Genomic DNA, 15,697 nt, shown 5'->3' with positions numbered 1-15,697 from the left:
TTATTGTTATTTCCAACTCCAACAGTTTACCCGCCACTATGAGCTACAATCACTGAATAGAACTTCTGAAACAACCCCGCCCAGCTAGACAGTGAGTGAGTCTCCACCCTGCGCGTAATATCACGCAAAGCAACGGCCCACTCCCGGGAGGCATGCAGTTTACTTTGTAAGGTCCTGTCGTGACTCACGCCAGGCGGTACAAATCACAAATAAACTTATAGGAAGATCTGTGACGCTGCCACTGCTGGTGCCCGGGGCTTCGGGTGCGAGCATCTGCTATTGACCCTGAATAAAAGTGACATCTTTGAGAAGAAGAGACATGATCTTGGATGCTGCAGCCACACTTCAGGGCAAAGGGCGACGGTGGTGCTCGGTTTATTCTAGGACTGCAATCTGCGTGGGTTGACCGCCAGGCTTTCCAGCTATGACTTGGGCATTATTATTATTGTGATGATGTAGTATTGCTCCACATAAACCGGTCAATTATATAATTATTCATTTACGAAATGTTATTAAATATCTGTTGGTATTGTAATGCTTTATTGTGTTTTTAGGCTTTGGAGTGTTTCTACCTTTTACTCTCTAATGTTGATGTCACGGTTGTGAAATACTGGATGATCTAAAAATTTAACTCACATTTCTTCTTCCTCAAAACATAAACCCCATCAATCAATCTTTTGCCAAGCATATTTTTCATCGTAGACCTTCCTTTGTGCAACTCAGGGAAAACAGGAAAGTTGGCACTTTTTCTGCAACATTTGACATTTTTATCAACGTGGGATTAATTGCCTTTTCCAGACAATGACAACCGCACAAATAATATAAATATTTGGTTAGTTGTCTAACATGTAACATTAAACTTGCAAGGGAATAGGAAAAGCATGGTGTGTGTGTGTGTGTGTGTGTGTGTGTGTGTGTGTGTGTGTGTGTGTGAGTCTGGTCTTGTCATGGTAGGCCTTTTGGTGGTCTCTTACTCTCTCGCTTCCATTGCTGGCCTTAACAGTAGGACTTAAGTATGAGATTGTTTTATGGTTGCCAGGCATCTCTAGATAAGTAAACCTCAGCTGTAGCAGTATAAACCATTGAAACAAAAATGTTTGCATAACATCATTCTTGGATTCATGGTTAATTGTATTCACAAATTGAACAGAAAACATCTCAAACAATCACTATGTTTGCATTTTGTTCTCATTCAAAATCCATTAAACATAGATTATAATACAGCATACAGTGGTGCTCATAAATGTACTAACCCATGCTAAAGTTGACTAAAAAGAGGAATTAAAAATGTGTCTTTTGGAAATTGGTCTTAATGCCTTAATTAAAAAAATTACAAAAAAATCCAACCTTTAAGGAGAACAATTTTTTGTGTGAATTAATAATTTATTGTGAATAAATAAATGTTCCTCCTTAAAAGACATTGGGCATAAGTATACACATCCCTATGTTAAATTCCCATAGAAGCAGGCACATTTTTATTTCCAAAGGCCAGTTATTTCATGGATCAGGATACTATGCATCCTGATTCCCTTGACCTGTGGAATTAGAATAGCCCCACATCATCACATAGGCATGGGGAACTTTCCATAAAATAATCTCTCAGTGCAAATCAAACCAGCTTTTAGACTAACTAAAATCAAACCATGCCAATCTCTAGGTATGGTGAATAGTATGTGATGATGTGGGGCTATTCTAATTCCAAAGGCCAAGGGAACTTTAATAGGATGCATAGTATCCTGATCCATGATATAACTGGCCTTTAAAACTAAAAATGTGATATATAAATATCTTAATCATGATATTAATAAACAACTTAAACAACTGGGAATTTTTATTTGCCTACTCAACTAAACAGTATAAAACTTTTAATAGGAAAAGACATTGCAAATTCTGACTCATTTTTTTATTTTGACTATATTTACATTTTGCACCCTCCCACTGACTGCACGGGTTTGTTTCAACACCTCATGACAAGTGTACCCGGTACTGCTAAGCACTGTCCTGCTGATGTGTGATGAGTCAGCGCCTCCAGCTGCAGGGGTGCTGTTTTGCAGGTGACCCCGACCTCGAAACGTGGCGTCTCTCCCTCAGTTAACGACAATGAAATGAGGCACAGTCTAGCTGGGAGGCCGCTTGGCAAAAATAGTATAACAGTGACCTCTCCTGTTTGTGACTGGTCACTGCAAAAAGAAAGCAAAAGGCTGTATAGTGTGTAGGCAATAATACGGTCTAAAAATAATTATTTCTTTGAGTTGTTTTGTGTCTGATTTATTTATCATTTATGGACGCATAGAGCTTACTTTTAAATTCAGCTACCATACCATAAATGTATCTTAACTGTCCTGATGCGTCTCTTTGCGAATGTATTTAGGATGGTTCCGTTTATTTATGGGTGGTAAAAATGTCGCAAATACTAGAAATGAAGAAATAGATATATTCGAAATGAACTGCACAAAATACAATCTCTTTTTTTCAATTTCAAATTATTAATTGAAGGTATCAAATGCATTTTAAATGAAAGGACTCACCAATTAATTACAGTGTAAACGATTTGATCTTTGGGGTAATATTACACAATGTTTTATACAGTCTGTGGTGAATAATTTATTAAAACATTTTATTTTTTCCAGACTTTACATTTTTGCTTTTTTTAAATTACAAAGCGGTGTCTATCTACACAAAGATATTTCATTCTATTTTTTCCCTTTACTGTTCATGCCAATTGTAATGATAAATGTAACGGATAACGTGTTTTTTCAATAAAGTTTTGAACAGAAAAAAAGGGGAGGTGGAGTGACAAGGATTGTAGTTAGCTATCATTAGCAGTTTGTCAGAAAGGCAACTACAGTATTCTATACAGTAACAGTTGTATCGTACGTTTTCCTACCAACACAACGATAAGGTGAGAAGCTACTCGCGTGCTAACCACTGACTGTAAATAGCAATATACAGTCTATGGTGCCAAGCCAACATTATCTTGCTAAGTTAGCTTGTTGTGAACTTCCGAGCTGGCTAGCTGTTGTTAGCCAACATTAGCCGGTCAGGGTATGTTTGCTTTCCATTTTTACAAAAACAAGTGGATTCAATTGCGGAAAAAATTGACAGCCAACTGGCTTGCAGTACAGGGGTGTATCTTTACTGTACATATTCTAAAGCTAGTCATCGTCGGTTTGTTACAGTGGTGTTTGTAGTGAGTAAAGGAACACTAACTAACGTTAGCTACAACAACTTACTGTGTATTCCTGGCAGGAAGCTGCCTCTGTGTCAACAGTGTATGCGCATTATTTGGGCCACTTGTTAAGATGAACTGATAAAACTCATTTAACCGAAGCTGGCATGGCACCACAGTTAAAGTTATAACGTTAGTTACGGTAAAATGTATGATTTATGGCTCAGTGAGTAGTTACATGATGTACAGTTATTGTTTACGCAAGCTGCATTTATAAATCTAGCCAAAGACTTTGAAGTAATAGACGTTATTCTTTTCAAATTTGCATTTACGTATATTCATATATTAGTTATTAATGGAAACAGACGGACGCTGCCAAGTTACTTTAGCACTGCTATCATTGATGAGCATCTCAGTTGTATAACATTATCTCAGTACTCAGTCATCTCAAAAAAATATCAAAATACAATGGCAAGCATGTTGCAACTAATGTCATGTCCGAGTTCTTCGGGCACTTGTTCGAATACTTGTTTTAATTTCATATAATATGCATTGTATACATATTTTTAGACCATTTTTTGCAGTTAGTGTAAGAACTTATACTATGCATTTGCATAATAACTATAGGAAAATACACAATGAATGTATAAACGATCAAAAGTCAATTAACCATCCCTGCCAATTTAACTTCACAAAGAGATAGCAAAATCTATTTTTCCAAATATTTAATACTGGATTATATTTTTCTAAGGTCTTTCTGGAGCTGGCTCATGACTTCCTAATAATTTCTTTCTTACATTCCTAATAATGTAAGAAAGGAAAGATTTTGACCTCCGTGAGACCGTGCTGGGAAGCTTCCTAATAAGGTATTTGGATGAGACAGCCTTTTAGGTGCACTGCACTTAGCTTCCACAATCGTGTGGGGTGCTGTTTCATTGTCGTTGTGCAGGTTTTGGACATGGCGAGAGACCAACACCAGCGTCTTAGACAATTTAGGTTCACAATTTAGTTTGTTTGGTAGTGCTATTGTACAGACTTTGCTAATGTATTTATATGAGTAGGATGTTAGGTGTTAAATTACTTCTACCACAAATGGCAAAAGATTAACAGCAATCTTTCTCCAGATTTGCAGGCTCCACCTTGTAACAAGTTTTGGATCTTTCTTCCTGTATTTGCCTGCTTGTTTTGTATTGCCTAATCACATCTCTAATACACTGACATTATTTTCTCTTTCTGCTTATTTGGCAGGACAGCGGATTTTCTCACAGTCACCCTCAAAAGCTTTTCCACCCCTTGAGGTCTGAAGATGGAGGAGGGCCATGGTCACTGTATGTCCTGTGTAAATCAGAGATGCATGGTCAGACCTCAACCAGGCATTTCTTGTGATCTTATAACCTGTCCTCTGGTGTGTGGGGCTGTATTTCACTCCTGCAAAGTTGATGAGCATCACCTTATGTGCCCACTGATGAGAGTACCCTGCCTAAACAGTGGCTATGGTTGCCCCTCCACCCTCGTGCGCAATCAAATGTATGCACACCTTGAAGTGTGTCCAGCTGGAGTGGTGTGCTGCACTATGGAGTGGAACAGATGGCCAGTTAGCTGCCTGGACTATACTTCCTATGAGAACCTGAGCCGCGGGGTGGAGGAGGTGGAGCAGCTGGACATGGCACTTGCTCTTCAGGACCAGCGTACACTACTCGAGTCCCTCAAGGTGAGTGCCATGGCTCCAACTGCTGAAGGAGAGCCACTTGTCCCTGTTACTAAGGAGAACAGGGCAACAGATTCAGCTTTGCTTACATCTGCCTCTGAGGCCTCCACCATTATTGAGTCACCTATACAGTCAATATCCTCACATGAGCCAAACCCCCCCCCACCAGGCTCAGCAAAGGAGAGAATTGCCTGTGGAATTAATGGTTTGAACGAGGAGCACTTCGGTAAACTCTACGAGGCCACAGTGGAGACTGCAAGAAGCTTAGTTGCTGCGTTGGACTTTGTCAGTAGTGCCAACTCTGTTGACAGCAGCACAGAGTGTGTGAACAGAGGAGAAGCTATGCAGAAGAGTAAACAGAGCAGCAATGGAGACCTTAAGACTAGACTGGAAGACCAAATGCCTGTAGCTGATGGTTTGAATAATAGAGAGATGGAGGAGCAGAGTGTTTGTTCTAGTTGTCTGAGAGAAAATGGGGCTCTGAAAGGACCAGATCTAAAGATTATAAAAACAACAAATGGATCACTGTCAGAAGCAATGGAGGCCTGTCTGGAGACAGCCTGCCCTGGTGAGGTACACGATGACATGAATGCTGGGGTTTCTCAGGAGCCAGTTACCCCTCTACTGGCATCTCCAGCGCATGTCAGCCAGGGTGTGACACAGAGGGCTGGTCATGTGGTCCTGGAAGATAAGGGGCTAGTTATTTTAGAAAGCCATGACCCTGAGCATAAGTTACACAACTACCATTTTTTAAGGGGCCAGGGCCAATGTTCATTATCTAATGGACGGATAGTTTACATCCCAAACAGGTCACTTTATAGATTGCGACCCAAAATGGAGGACAAAGCCGTAGATACCTCGGATCTGGAACAGGATGATGACCCTATGGGTCTCGGAGAAATTGATCTGATCACAGCAGCACTGCTCTTCTGTTTAGAGGAGTCCCGAGAGTGTAGAAAGATCTCTGACACAGTCTATGTTGATGGCTACCGTGTTGACTTTGGCACACAGACTTTCACTTTTCCTGCAGCAATCTTGCTAACCAACACTAGAGTGGGGGACATTGCCTCTGCATCTGCTTGCGACCACGCTGCCCCCCAATTTTGCTACCCAAGCCCTTTCCGCACTCTCCGCCTCGGCCTTGTCCTGGAAGCTCTGGAGGTCGAGGCAGTCCCACATAACCGCTACCTCCCTCCTAACCCCCGCTACCAGCACATGTTCCCTTTTGTCTGTGGTCAGTCATTGCGCCGGGACCAGTTTTCTTCCCATTTCACAAATGTCCACGGTGACATTCACGCTGGTCTCAATGGCTGGATGGAGCACCGCTGCCCGCTGGCATATTATGGCTGCACATTTTCTCAGCGGAGGTTTTACCCATCCACCCAAGGGGCCAAAGTGGTTCATGACAGGCACCTCAGGTCCTTCGGGGTTCAGCCTTGCCCAAGGGCAAAACTTTCAAGTGACTACCAGTCTGACCAATTTAGTGGTCTTCCCATTGAGATACTGTGGCACATAGCTGGGTTCCTGGACAGTTTCAGCCTGTGCCAGCTGTCACTGGTATCACGGACTATGAGGGAGGTGTGTGCCAGTCTCCTCCAGACCAGGGGCATAGTGGAGCTGCAGTGGGAGCAAAGACAACGCCCTGGTTCCCCTGGCACTGTGTCATGGCAGATCAAAAATAGGGTGAGTTGCAAACGTGTACCCTGTATTGTAAACTTACTGTATGTCAATGTTTTTCCTGGATTTTTGTAATGCATGAATCTCTTCAAAACAGTTACAAAGATGCATTAGCTTTTGCAAGAGGCAACATTCCAAATAGCTGATGAATGAATATTATGTGCACAATGAAAATAACTGCCCATATGTTTAACAGCACACAAAGAATAACTATTACAATGCTGTTTTAAAGAGATTTTTTTGTGAAGTAGTGCCCCCCAAGCTTAAAATGTATGTTTGGAATTAAACATTTTGTACATTTCTGTAAGCAGTGATCTAGAAGGACATTTTAGGATTTGGGTGTGCTTTCACACATGACTTTAACAAATGGCATTTAACAAATCAATAGGAGCCCCCTCTAAACGTGTTGATCTCCAATGCCCTCTTCTTTCTGATATCTTTTTTTATTTACTAATGCAGGTGTGGAGATTCAGCACTGCCTTCAGCCCTGTGTTGTCGTGGGGTTTCACTAATCTCCCCAGCATGTCGGACCATCTGAAGAAGTGCCACTTGAACATAGTGGAGCACAAGACCGAGCCTATTCCCCTTCCTGCCATGTGTACTGCACGAGATGGACAATCGCTGCGTCGCGTCCTGCGTCACATAAACACCTGACCAAACAACGCTGATCTCTCGTACTGTAGCTGCACGAGAAGCAAATAACTTCTCCTGTATTCCAGTAGATTATGAAGAAGCCTTAATGAAAAAACACCTTACCTGCCACAATGAAGGTCTGTTGTTGTGGGTGGCCCATATGTGGAGAAAAGAAACATATTAAGCATTTAGCTTTGCATGGATTTGTGCTAAAAATGCGTCCTTATTCTGAAACACTAAAATATATTTTCTTGAAGACAAATATGCACAATATATTTATTATTTATCATATTATTATTCAATGTGATATACTGTATAAATGTGTTCACTATCTTGCCTTTTAGCAGTAGCCATGGGGAAAAAGCAGTTTGTTGGTTATATTGCATTATTTCTGTGTGTCAGAAGTTATGCCAGCACTTTAATAAAGATTTGCCACTTCCTCTTGTTGATATGTGACCCTAAAGGATCTAGTCTTTCTGATCACTATAGCGGGTGTCAACCTATGAAAGTCTGTTGTCTCGGTTTGTAAGTCTTAACAGATTAATTTTAAAATGGGGATAGCCCGATAACGCATGTGATTTGCTACCATTTAATAAAGTCTTTACAGCCTTTTATGTATTTGTTGGTCTTTAAAGTTCTTCTTAGTTATTCAATATAAAATTATCCATAGGTGCCTGAATAAAAGGAAAATATCTTATCTGCCTTTTAAATTCAACCTTTTTCCCGTTTTGGAAAAATTGAAATTACTAGATTCAAATACAAACAAAAGTACAACATTTTATAGAACCTCTGCATTTGATAACTTATGTTGACTTTTTAAAAATTTCTATGAATAATATAATTGATGATATGATGATCCTAAATAGTATATTGATTAGTTTCACCAAAGCTTACACCCTTGGATAGACATAGAAGGTAGTTGGTCTAGAATGGCAACCCCTGAGCCTGGTTTGACACAGACAGATGTGTCAGTGGAGCGTAGTTGGTCATAGAGAAGCGGTTCCCATATGTACTGAAACACCATACACTGTTATCAAAGAACCAAAGATTGAGATATTAAGTAACCCAACATTCAATAATACATTTGCCCATGCAAGTCATACCTTCCAGACTGTAGAGATGGTAATATACTGTACATGGCATGAGTAGAGTTTTCTGGCAACCTGACAGCACAGGTAAATGTTTACTCTTTCTGCAAAGCTCGAGATGAATTATAGATAGATACATACATACATAATTTGATGTATTCCAATCAGCAATGTTGCAGTTCATGTTCAGCATCTTAACTCCTAAGCCATGTTGACACCCTGAGTAATTACATGTAAGTGGTTGGTAGGGATGTTGCTCTCATAATGAACAGAACTTACCTCTTAAATAATGTGGGTGCTGAGAACAGCTTAACATTACTATGGCACTTATTTTTAATTGTGAGAATAAGAGCAAAATTAAATTATTACTGTTTTGACATTTTTAAGTCCAAATCTTACCTTTTGATGGACTGATCACTCCTAGATGAGAAACACTCCGAGGTGTCAGTACTCTTTTAATTAGGTAATGTCCAACACCTGTGATAACTGGTGCTGGGATTCCTGCTAGACGCCATTAGTGGTTCATATGTGTTCTCTCGTCATTGAGCTTCATCTGTCTACCAAGAATAGAAACATGATGTTTGTGCATTTTTGATGCCAACATATTTGACAGTTTGAGGGTCGAGAAAACCTATTAACCGTGTGTAACCAGTGTTGGTTATTTTTGCTATTTCTTGTTTCAGTTGTTGTAGCTAGTCAGGCACTATGGCTGAGTACACTCTGGAAGTGACAACAGGAAGCACGCTGCAAACGGGCACATTTGATAACTTGTATGTTACCCTGATCGGCACTGAGAGGCAATCTGAGCACACTCTGCGGACCGGTTTTGGACTGGATGAGAAAACTGGAAATTTAAGTTGTAAACCGCAATAATTGCAGTTGTTGCAATTTTTTTTTTTTTTTTAAGTGAGGTCTGGTGCAAATTTTAAAAGATCAGTCCTTAATTTGCATTTTTTTTTTTTTTTTTTTTTGTGCTTGATGTGATAACTGTACAAAAACTTCCGTATGGGAATGGATTGGTTTGGCATAATATATATGCACATATATTAATATTGAGCCATTTGGTATATGCTAATATTTCTGCTTGCATCAACCTCTCCAACCACAGGTGGGAACTTGTTCTGTGGCGACACTTCTTTCTTTAGGATGTCTTCTCCTCCTCAAGTTGGAAAGGGATCCATTCCATGAATCCCCAGAAAAGGATTGGTTCTGCTCCAAGATCGTGGTGAAGACACCTGAGGAGGATGAAATTCTATTCCCTTGTCACAGTTGGCTGTCCAGGGGGGGATTTGTGTTGAGAGGGGGGGAGGTCAGTGAAGTATATTCCCACTTGTAAGGAGTCATGTTCTATAAATGTTAAGCATTTGAAGTGTCACAGGGGCTACGTGAAGGCTAAAAATGATGCAATATTGCTTTGGTCACGTTTGTATGAAATTAAATTTTGTTTCGGTGTGTGCATTGTTTGTTTTTTTTGTTTTTGTTTTAAATCCATCCCTGGGCTGTTATCCACACAGCTACAAAAGCATTTGAAGATCTCCATCCTCGACTAGTAGAAAAAAAGGAATTGGTCAAACAAAAATTAATGTACTAGTGAGTTGTCCATCAATATCAATTAAAAGTATAACGTTATTGAGATTTATAATTTTTTTTGGGATGTCTTAATTTTTCTGTTTTCCTCCACAGATGGGATAAGTATGCAGAAGGATTGTCATGTGTCTTAAACATTGATGATCCAAAAACTATTCCTGTAGAAATCAGCTTCTCATCCTCGAAGGCCTTTGAGTTTGGAAACACATCAGAAGCAATGTAAGCATTCCAATCATACTACTCCTTCCATTACATGCTGAACAATATAACCAATAACTAGTGCAATGAACAAAAGTAAAAACAACTGCTTTATCCAGATCGGCAGAGCTCAAACTGAAAGGTCTAAACGATTCTTCTGAGCACTTTGAAAGCTTTGAGGCCATGAAGGTGGTCTCATGGTTCAAAAAGACACCCTTCTCAGGTGGGCTCTTGAAGTAGCATGTTTACTTCTCTGTGAAACACCTCTGTAAAAACAGATTCTTTATGTCCCAGAGTATGTATCGGCGCACTGGAAAGATGATGACTTTTTTGGATACCAGCTGCTTAATGGAGCCAACCTCTTTATGATCAAACGCTGCTCAGAGCTGCCCTCCAACTTCCCTGTAACTGAGGAAATGGTCAAACCTTTTCTGGCCAACGAAGTCTCTTTGACTGAAGAGATGAAGGTACAATAAGCACGATTTTTGTGATGTTTTTTAGATATTTTAAAGAAATGTTTTTCCTTTTTATACAAGGCCTAAACAATAGTAATTTCAATTTTATAGAAAGGCAATATATTCATTAATGATTACAAGATCATGGATGGTCTACCTACGAGAGTTATTGATGGTAAACCGGTAGCACTGACTGCTGCTCTCTGCCTGCTGTACCTACATACAGAAAAGAAACTGCTGCCCATTGCAATTCAGGTTTCTTTTATATCTCATGAATTACTTCTCACATTTTTTTATTTTTTTATTTTTTTTCTCATCACCTTCTGCAAAATGAAATATGCCTCCTACCTCAGCAGCCCTCCGAGGAGACCCCGATTTTTCTGCCTAGCGACTTGAAGTCTGACTGGCTGCTAGCCAAAATATATGTGAGGAATGCAGATGTCCTCTATAACCAATTGATCAGTCATTTGCAGGAAACTCATCTACTAGCAGAAGTTTATACAATGGCAACACTTCGCAACCTCCCAATGATTCACCCCCTCTACAAGGTAGTACTTTATTTTTTGAGTCATCATGGCTTAATGTGGTCCTGAAGACGCCAAATTACACCAGGGGCATTAAGTGTGTGGGGGGAAGGGGGCAACGGCAGTGGTAGGTGTGTAAGACAACATTTTGCCATAACACACACACACATTTAGTCCCAAGTATTAGCGCTGTTGCAGCTGTGTAAGTAACACAGAAGCAGTTTTTAAATTTGAAACAGTTTGCCAGATTTTTTCACTGTGAAAATAGTTCAGCATGTAGTCACAAAACTTTGCAAGTGTGTAGTTGCGATCAAAATGGAAGGTCAAGTTGGGAAACGGGTGTGGTTGCGCCAGAATTAGAGCAATAGAAAGTAGGGGAGGGGCCATCCCCCCCCCCCCCCCACACACACCACACACACACACACAAACTGGTCAGCTTTGGTTCCGTGGCTGGAGGGATCCCATTGCAAGAGTTTTGAGTGAAGTGTTGCTGGCAAAGATTGTTCTTAACTTTGTTCAATATTCATGATTGTCACCAGTGTCCCTTTTTTTTTTTTTTTTTTTTTTTTCGGTTAACAGCTGCTGATCCCCCATCATCGACATACCCTCCATATAAACATCCGTTCTCGTGCTCGTCTTTATGGGCCTGGTAGATTTCTTGGAAATGTGACTATTTAAAAAAAACTTTATATATTTTAGAAATTGACATAAATTGATTTAAATATGATCATGACCAGTAACATGCTATAGTGTAATTTGAATTGATGTGTCTGTAGTTTGAAAATGTTATAACAAGACCACATTAGTGTATTTTATACTGAATACTATACCAAATAAAACCTAAATAAAACTGCCTGTTATTTTTCAGTCTTCACTTGGAGCAGACGGAGTAACAGAACTGATTAGAAGGGGGCTCTCCAAAACAACATACACCTCCCTCTGCCTGCCTGAAAACATTGCTACTAGAGGAATTGAGTCAGTACCTTTTATTACAGAGATGATGCACTGAGATTATGGAGCATCATCAACAGGTAAATTTCTGCCTGCTGGCAGTTAGTCTCACTTTGCCAGACCATCCTCTACATGCTGCAGAGGAGGGTCTGGCTGTCCACACAGCATTCTGGGATGGGAGAAAAACGTGCTCTGGTTTATTGGCATTTCTTTAAACCAATTGCAATCGACATGGGCGGCAATATTTGGAACGTGTAAGTTCAAATGTTTTAGTCGTGCGAGAGAGGACTCAGATTGGACAGATAGTCTAACTAGCTGTCTGGATTTACCCTGCAGAGATCTGAGGGGGCAGTTAACCATAGTCCTCAGAAATCGACTGGAGTTTAAAATTCCAACACAAAGAAAGGGACAACGTTGAAAAGACATGCATCCGGAAGTGGAACTTCGCGGCTATAGTCTGGCAGGCAGTCGACCCACTTTCATGAACTGAGGATCAAATGTTTGGCACATTAGATACAAATTAATGGGGAAACAAATACTCAAACTAGATATGGTTTAAGAATCTGTTATCACAACCTGTCTAGTCAGCATGTTGTAAAGCCCTCAATGGCTATTGTCAAGCATAATTCAACTTCAATATAATGTATAAAACATTTTGATGCTGAAACACCTATTGTTGTCCTCAGCTTTGTCAAGGCAATGGTGGCATATTTTTATCCATCTGACAGTGAAGTGTCTGCAGATTCTGAGCTCCAGGAATGGATCAATGAGATCTTCTACTATGGATTTCTGGGAAATGGTGACTCAGGTATCTCACTTGTCTATTGGTCGGGTATATTCTCCTCTGCTTGCATAAATATGTGTTCCTTTATCCAAAAGACGGGCCTAATATCATTTTTTTTTTTTAGCTATGAAATTATCTTGAATTATCAAGAGGGGATAGATTGAAGATGGATGGCAAAAATGGTGTCACATGATTTGCACTTAAACCTACAGACTTAAAACTTGCTTAAAATGGGAAGGTAAAGGATGAGAATAGAAATTATGGACCTTAACATTTTTAGATAGCAAATTGTACAAAAAACTGGGCAATGCTTTGTTGTTAGGGATTGGCTTTATGTTTGTATAGTAGTGGATTTCTTTTAACATCAACATTCCTGACAGGAATCCCTTCAAACTGTGGAGGAACTTATCAAGTTTGTCACTATGGTGATCTTCACGTCATCAGTTCAGCATGCTGCTGTAAACGGTGCACAGGTAAACCTTTTTGTATTGCTAAAAATTCAACATTTAAGTTAAAATAAAAAAGCGTCCTAGTTAACATTTTGGGAAATGCATTTATTTGCTCTCTTGCAGAGTTGGATGAGAAGAGCGATAACACTTGTTTGTATGGTAAACATAAAGCTGAAGCTGGTTATCTTGCACAACAATAAGAAACTGTTAGCATGGCTCTGTCCAAAATGAATTACATTAGTTATTAATCCCAATTTCTTACGGAGAGTTGGCATATAATCAAGACTCCAATTGTCTTAATTACATGTGGTGTGATCTTGGCAAGACCACTAACATTATTGACTGGTAAGCTTCAGGCTAGGCTAGTTTTGAGTTGGATAGTGTGTGAACTGGACCTGTGCAGTTTCTGGGATTGGGATGAGCAAAGTCTTCAACATAAGCTGACTGCTTGTTAAACCACAAAAGCGTTTCCATCCGTACGTTTTTATCCTAATTAAGTGATATCAAATGAAAAATGCCTTTATGGAAAGAGTAAAATTCGATGGAATATCGACTCAGGAAATGCGTTCGGTCTCATCGGATTTTATCTTGATTGATTAACAGCTTATGCGATAAACGTTATTTGCCAAATCTTGCATTGCGATTTAAGTTTTGGGTCATTTTTTATAGTTGTAACTTGCCACAAAACTAAATTTTAATTTCCGCCCAGTATTTCCTCTCTGACTGCACACAGGGCGGTTAACACAGACAAAGACAGATGGAAGTGGACGGACGAGGAGACGAGACCTTTTTGAATTTATCAGGAACTCGCAAAGGTTAGGACAAGCCGTGGGATGTCCTCCAAAGTAAATGGAAGGCACTCAAACAGCGAGACGTCTCAAAAGTCTCGCAGCGGTGCCGGAGGGAAAATAAAAGACAAGTTGCATCTGCATCATCATAGTGATGTGTTGATAGCGTCTGTGTTTTCTAATTCTAGCTTGCTATGTCGCTATCAGCTGGCATATAAGCACTATTGCAACGTGTGCAACATTGATCGTTTGTTAGACACTGCGATCCGTTATTTTTTTTTCTAGAGAAACTTTGTTCTTAAATGTTTGCTTGAATGTTGTGTTTGCGATTCAGTGCGAAAATGAATGGAAACATCTTAAAATGTCTGCTATCAATTTTTATATAACAATTTGATCGCAAAACAGCATGTGACGTCATTACGCACAGGTTTTTCATTGCTTTAAAGCCGTTGGATGGAAACACACGTTCACCAGCTTTTTCTTTTTTTTTATAAACCCTTCAGATAATTCTATTGACAAGTGGATGGAAACTTAGCTAATGTTTTGTATACTATTTCTACACGTGCTTAATACAGACGATGAAATGTGTGGATGTGGAGGCTTGTTGCTGGGCTGAGTAAAGGAACTTTACTTTTTTTTTCTCTCTCTACAGAATAAGGAATTATAAATTAAGAGTAACATGTCATGAGTAATGATTCAATTGTTAAAGTAACTTACTCAGCACGGCCAGCTACACAGGTATGTAGCATACAGAAATGAGCACGGTATCAATCATGTGATCCAACTCCCGGCAAGAAACCAAATGCCTTAGATACAGTAGATTAGAATAATTGATCAATGTCAAGCTATTCCTTTTAATTGTACAGCTTAAGGTCAATAGTGATTGTGTTTTAATGGCTGCTGTATGTCTTCTAAAGTTGGATTTTCTAAGTTGGATTTCCAATGCTCCACTGCTGTTATACCAAGCTCCTCCAACAACAAAGGGACAGTCAAGCATGGAGGACATCTTGACGACTCTACCAAATAAAGCATTTGCAGGACTTACTATGTCCATTGTGTGGCAGCTCAGCAGGAAGTATGATTTTGTAAGTTTGATGTGTTTTCCCAATCAAAATGGACATAGGTATTGGACTTGCAATTCTCCCTTTCATAGATTGCAATTCCCTAACATGATATTTTGGTTTTGCCTTTGTCAGGTACCTCTGGGTACTTATCCCGAGCAACGCTTCAAAGAGCCTGCAGTCTGATCGAGGATTTTCAAGCAGAGCTGTCCTCCCTCAGTGTGGCTATTACCAAGAGGAACTCTGAGCTCGAGCTGCCTTATACATACTTGAACCCTATAGAAATAGAAAACAGTGTCACTATTTAACCAAGATCATTTTTTTTTCTTGTACTGTAGAAAACAAGCTGTCATAGCTGTGTTGTCCAAGTAACTGCAAACGTTGAGCCATGATTCATGTACTGCAACTGCCACTGTAAGCGTATACTGAAAGTAAAGATTCATTGATATGGACGATGTACTTTGTTTCATTAGGTGTGTTAGGTTATATACAGGACTGGTCAAAAGTACAACAGCAGCAAGGGTGGTCTTCAAATCATGAGTATATGTGTGTATATTAAAAATTTGTTCGAAAAAAACTTTGCTTTGACATTTGCTGTGCAACCAAGAAGAATGTCACAAGGTTG

At 39.7% G+C, this 15,697-nt stretch overlaps 1 protein-coding gene and 1 pseudogene across 2 annotated transcripts; both read left to right on the top strand.

The window, feature by feature from the left end:
- The first annotated feature begins 2,782 nt into the window (after positions 1–2,782).
- LOC116706528 (F-box only protein 30) lies at positions 2,783–7,803 on the top strand. Of its 2 annotated transcripts, none has more exons than XM_032543417.1 (3): positions 2,783–2,902; positions 4,418–6,560; positions 7,014–7,803. In XM_032543417.1, exons 2-3 carry the CDS (start codon positions 4,476–4,478, stop codon positions 7,206–7,208), a joined length of 2,280 nt encoding a protein of 759 aa, XP_032399308.1. In that variant the 5' UTR covers positions 2,783–2,902; positions 4,418–4,475; the 3' UTR covers positions 7,209–7,803. The 2 variants fall into 2 exon arrangements, with proteins under 2 accessions (XP_032399308.1, XP_032399309.1); XM_032543418.1 differs by lacking the exon at positions 2,783–2,902 and adding an exon at positions 3,959–4,035.
- Positions 7,804–8,798: 995 nt separating this feature from the next.
- On the top strand, positions 8,799–15,567 carry LOC116705840 (arachidonate 15-lipoxygenase B-like; annotated as a pseudogene).
- The last annotated feature ends 130 nt before the right edge of the window (positions 15,568–15,697 follow it).

This window comes from Etheostoma spectabile, chromosome 18, assembly GCF_008692095.1.
Source record: "Etheostoma spectabile isolate EspeVRDwgs_2016 chromosome 18, UIUC_Espe_1.0, whole genome shotgun sequence".
Lineage (NCBI taxonomy): Eukaryota > Metazoa > Chordata > Actinopteri > Perciformes > Percidae > Etheostoma > Etheostoma spectabile.
Note: the sequence above shows the minus strand (reverse complement) of the source record. Positions and strands in the feature narration are given on the sequence as shown.

Coding starts and splice junctions, on each gene's coding strand:
- LOC116706528 (XM_032543417.1), top strand. CDS start 4,476: ATGGAGGAGGGCCATGGTCACTGTATGTCCTGTGTAAATCAGAGATGC. Junction 6,561..7,013: donor CATGGCAGATCAAAAATAGG/GTGAGTTGCAAA, acceptor TTACTAATGCAG/GTGTGGAGATTCAGCACTGC.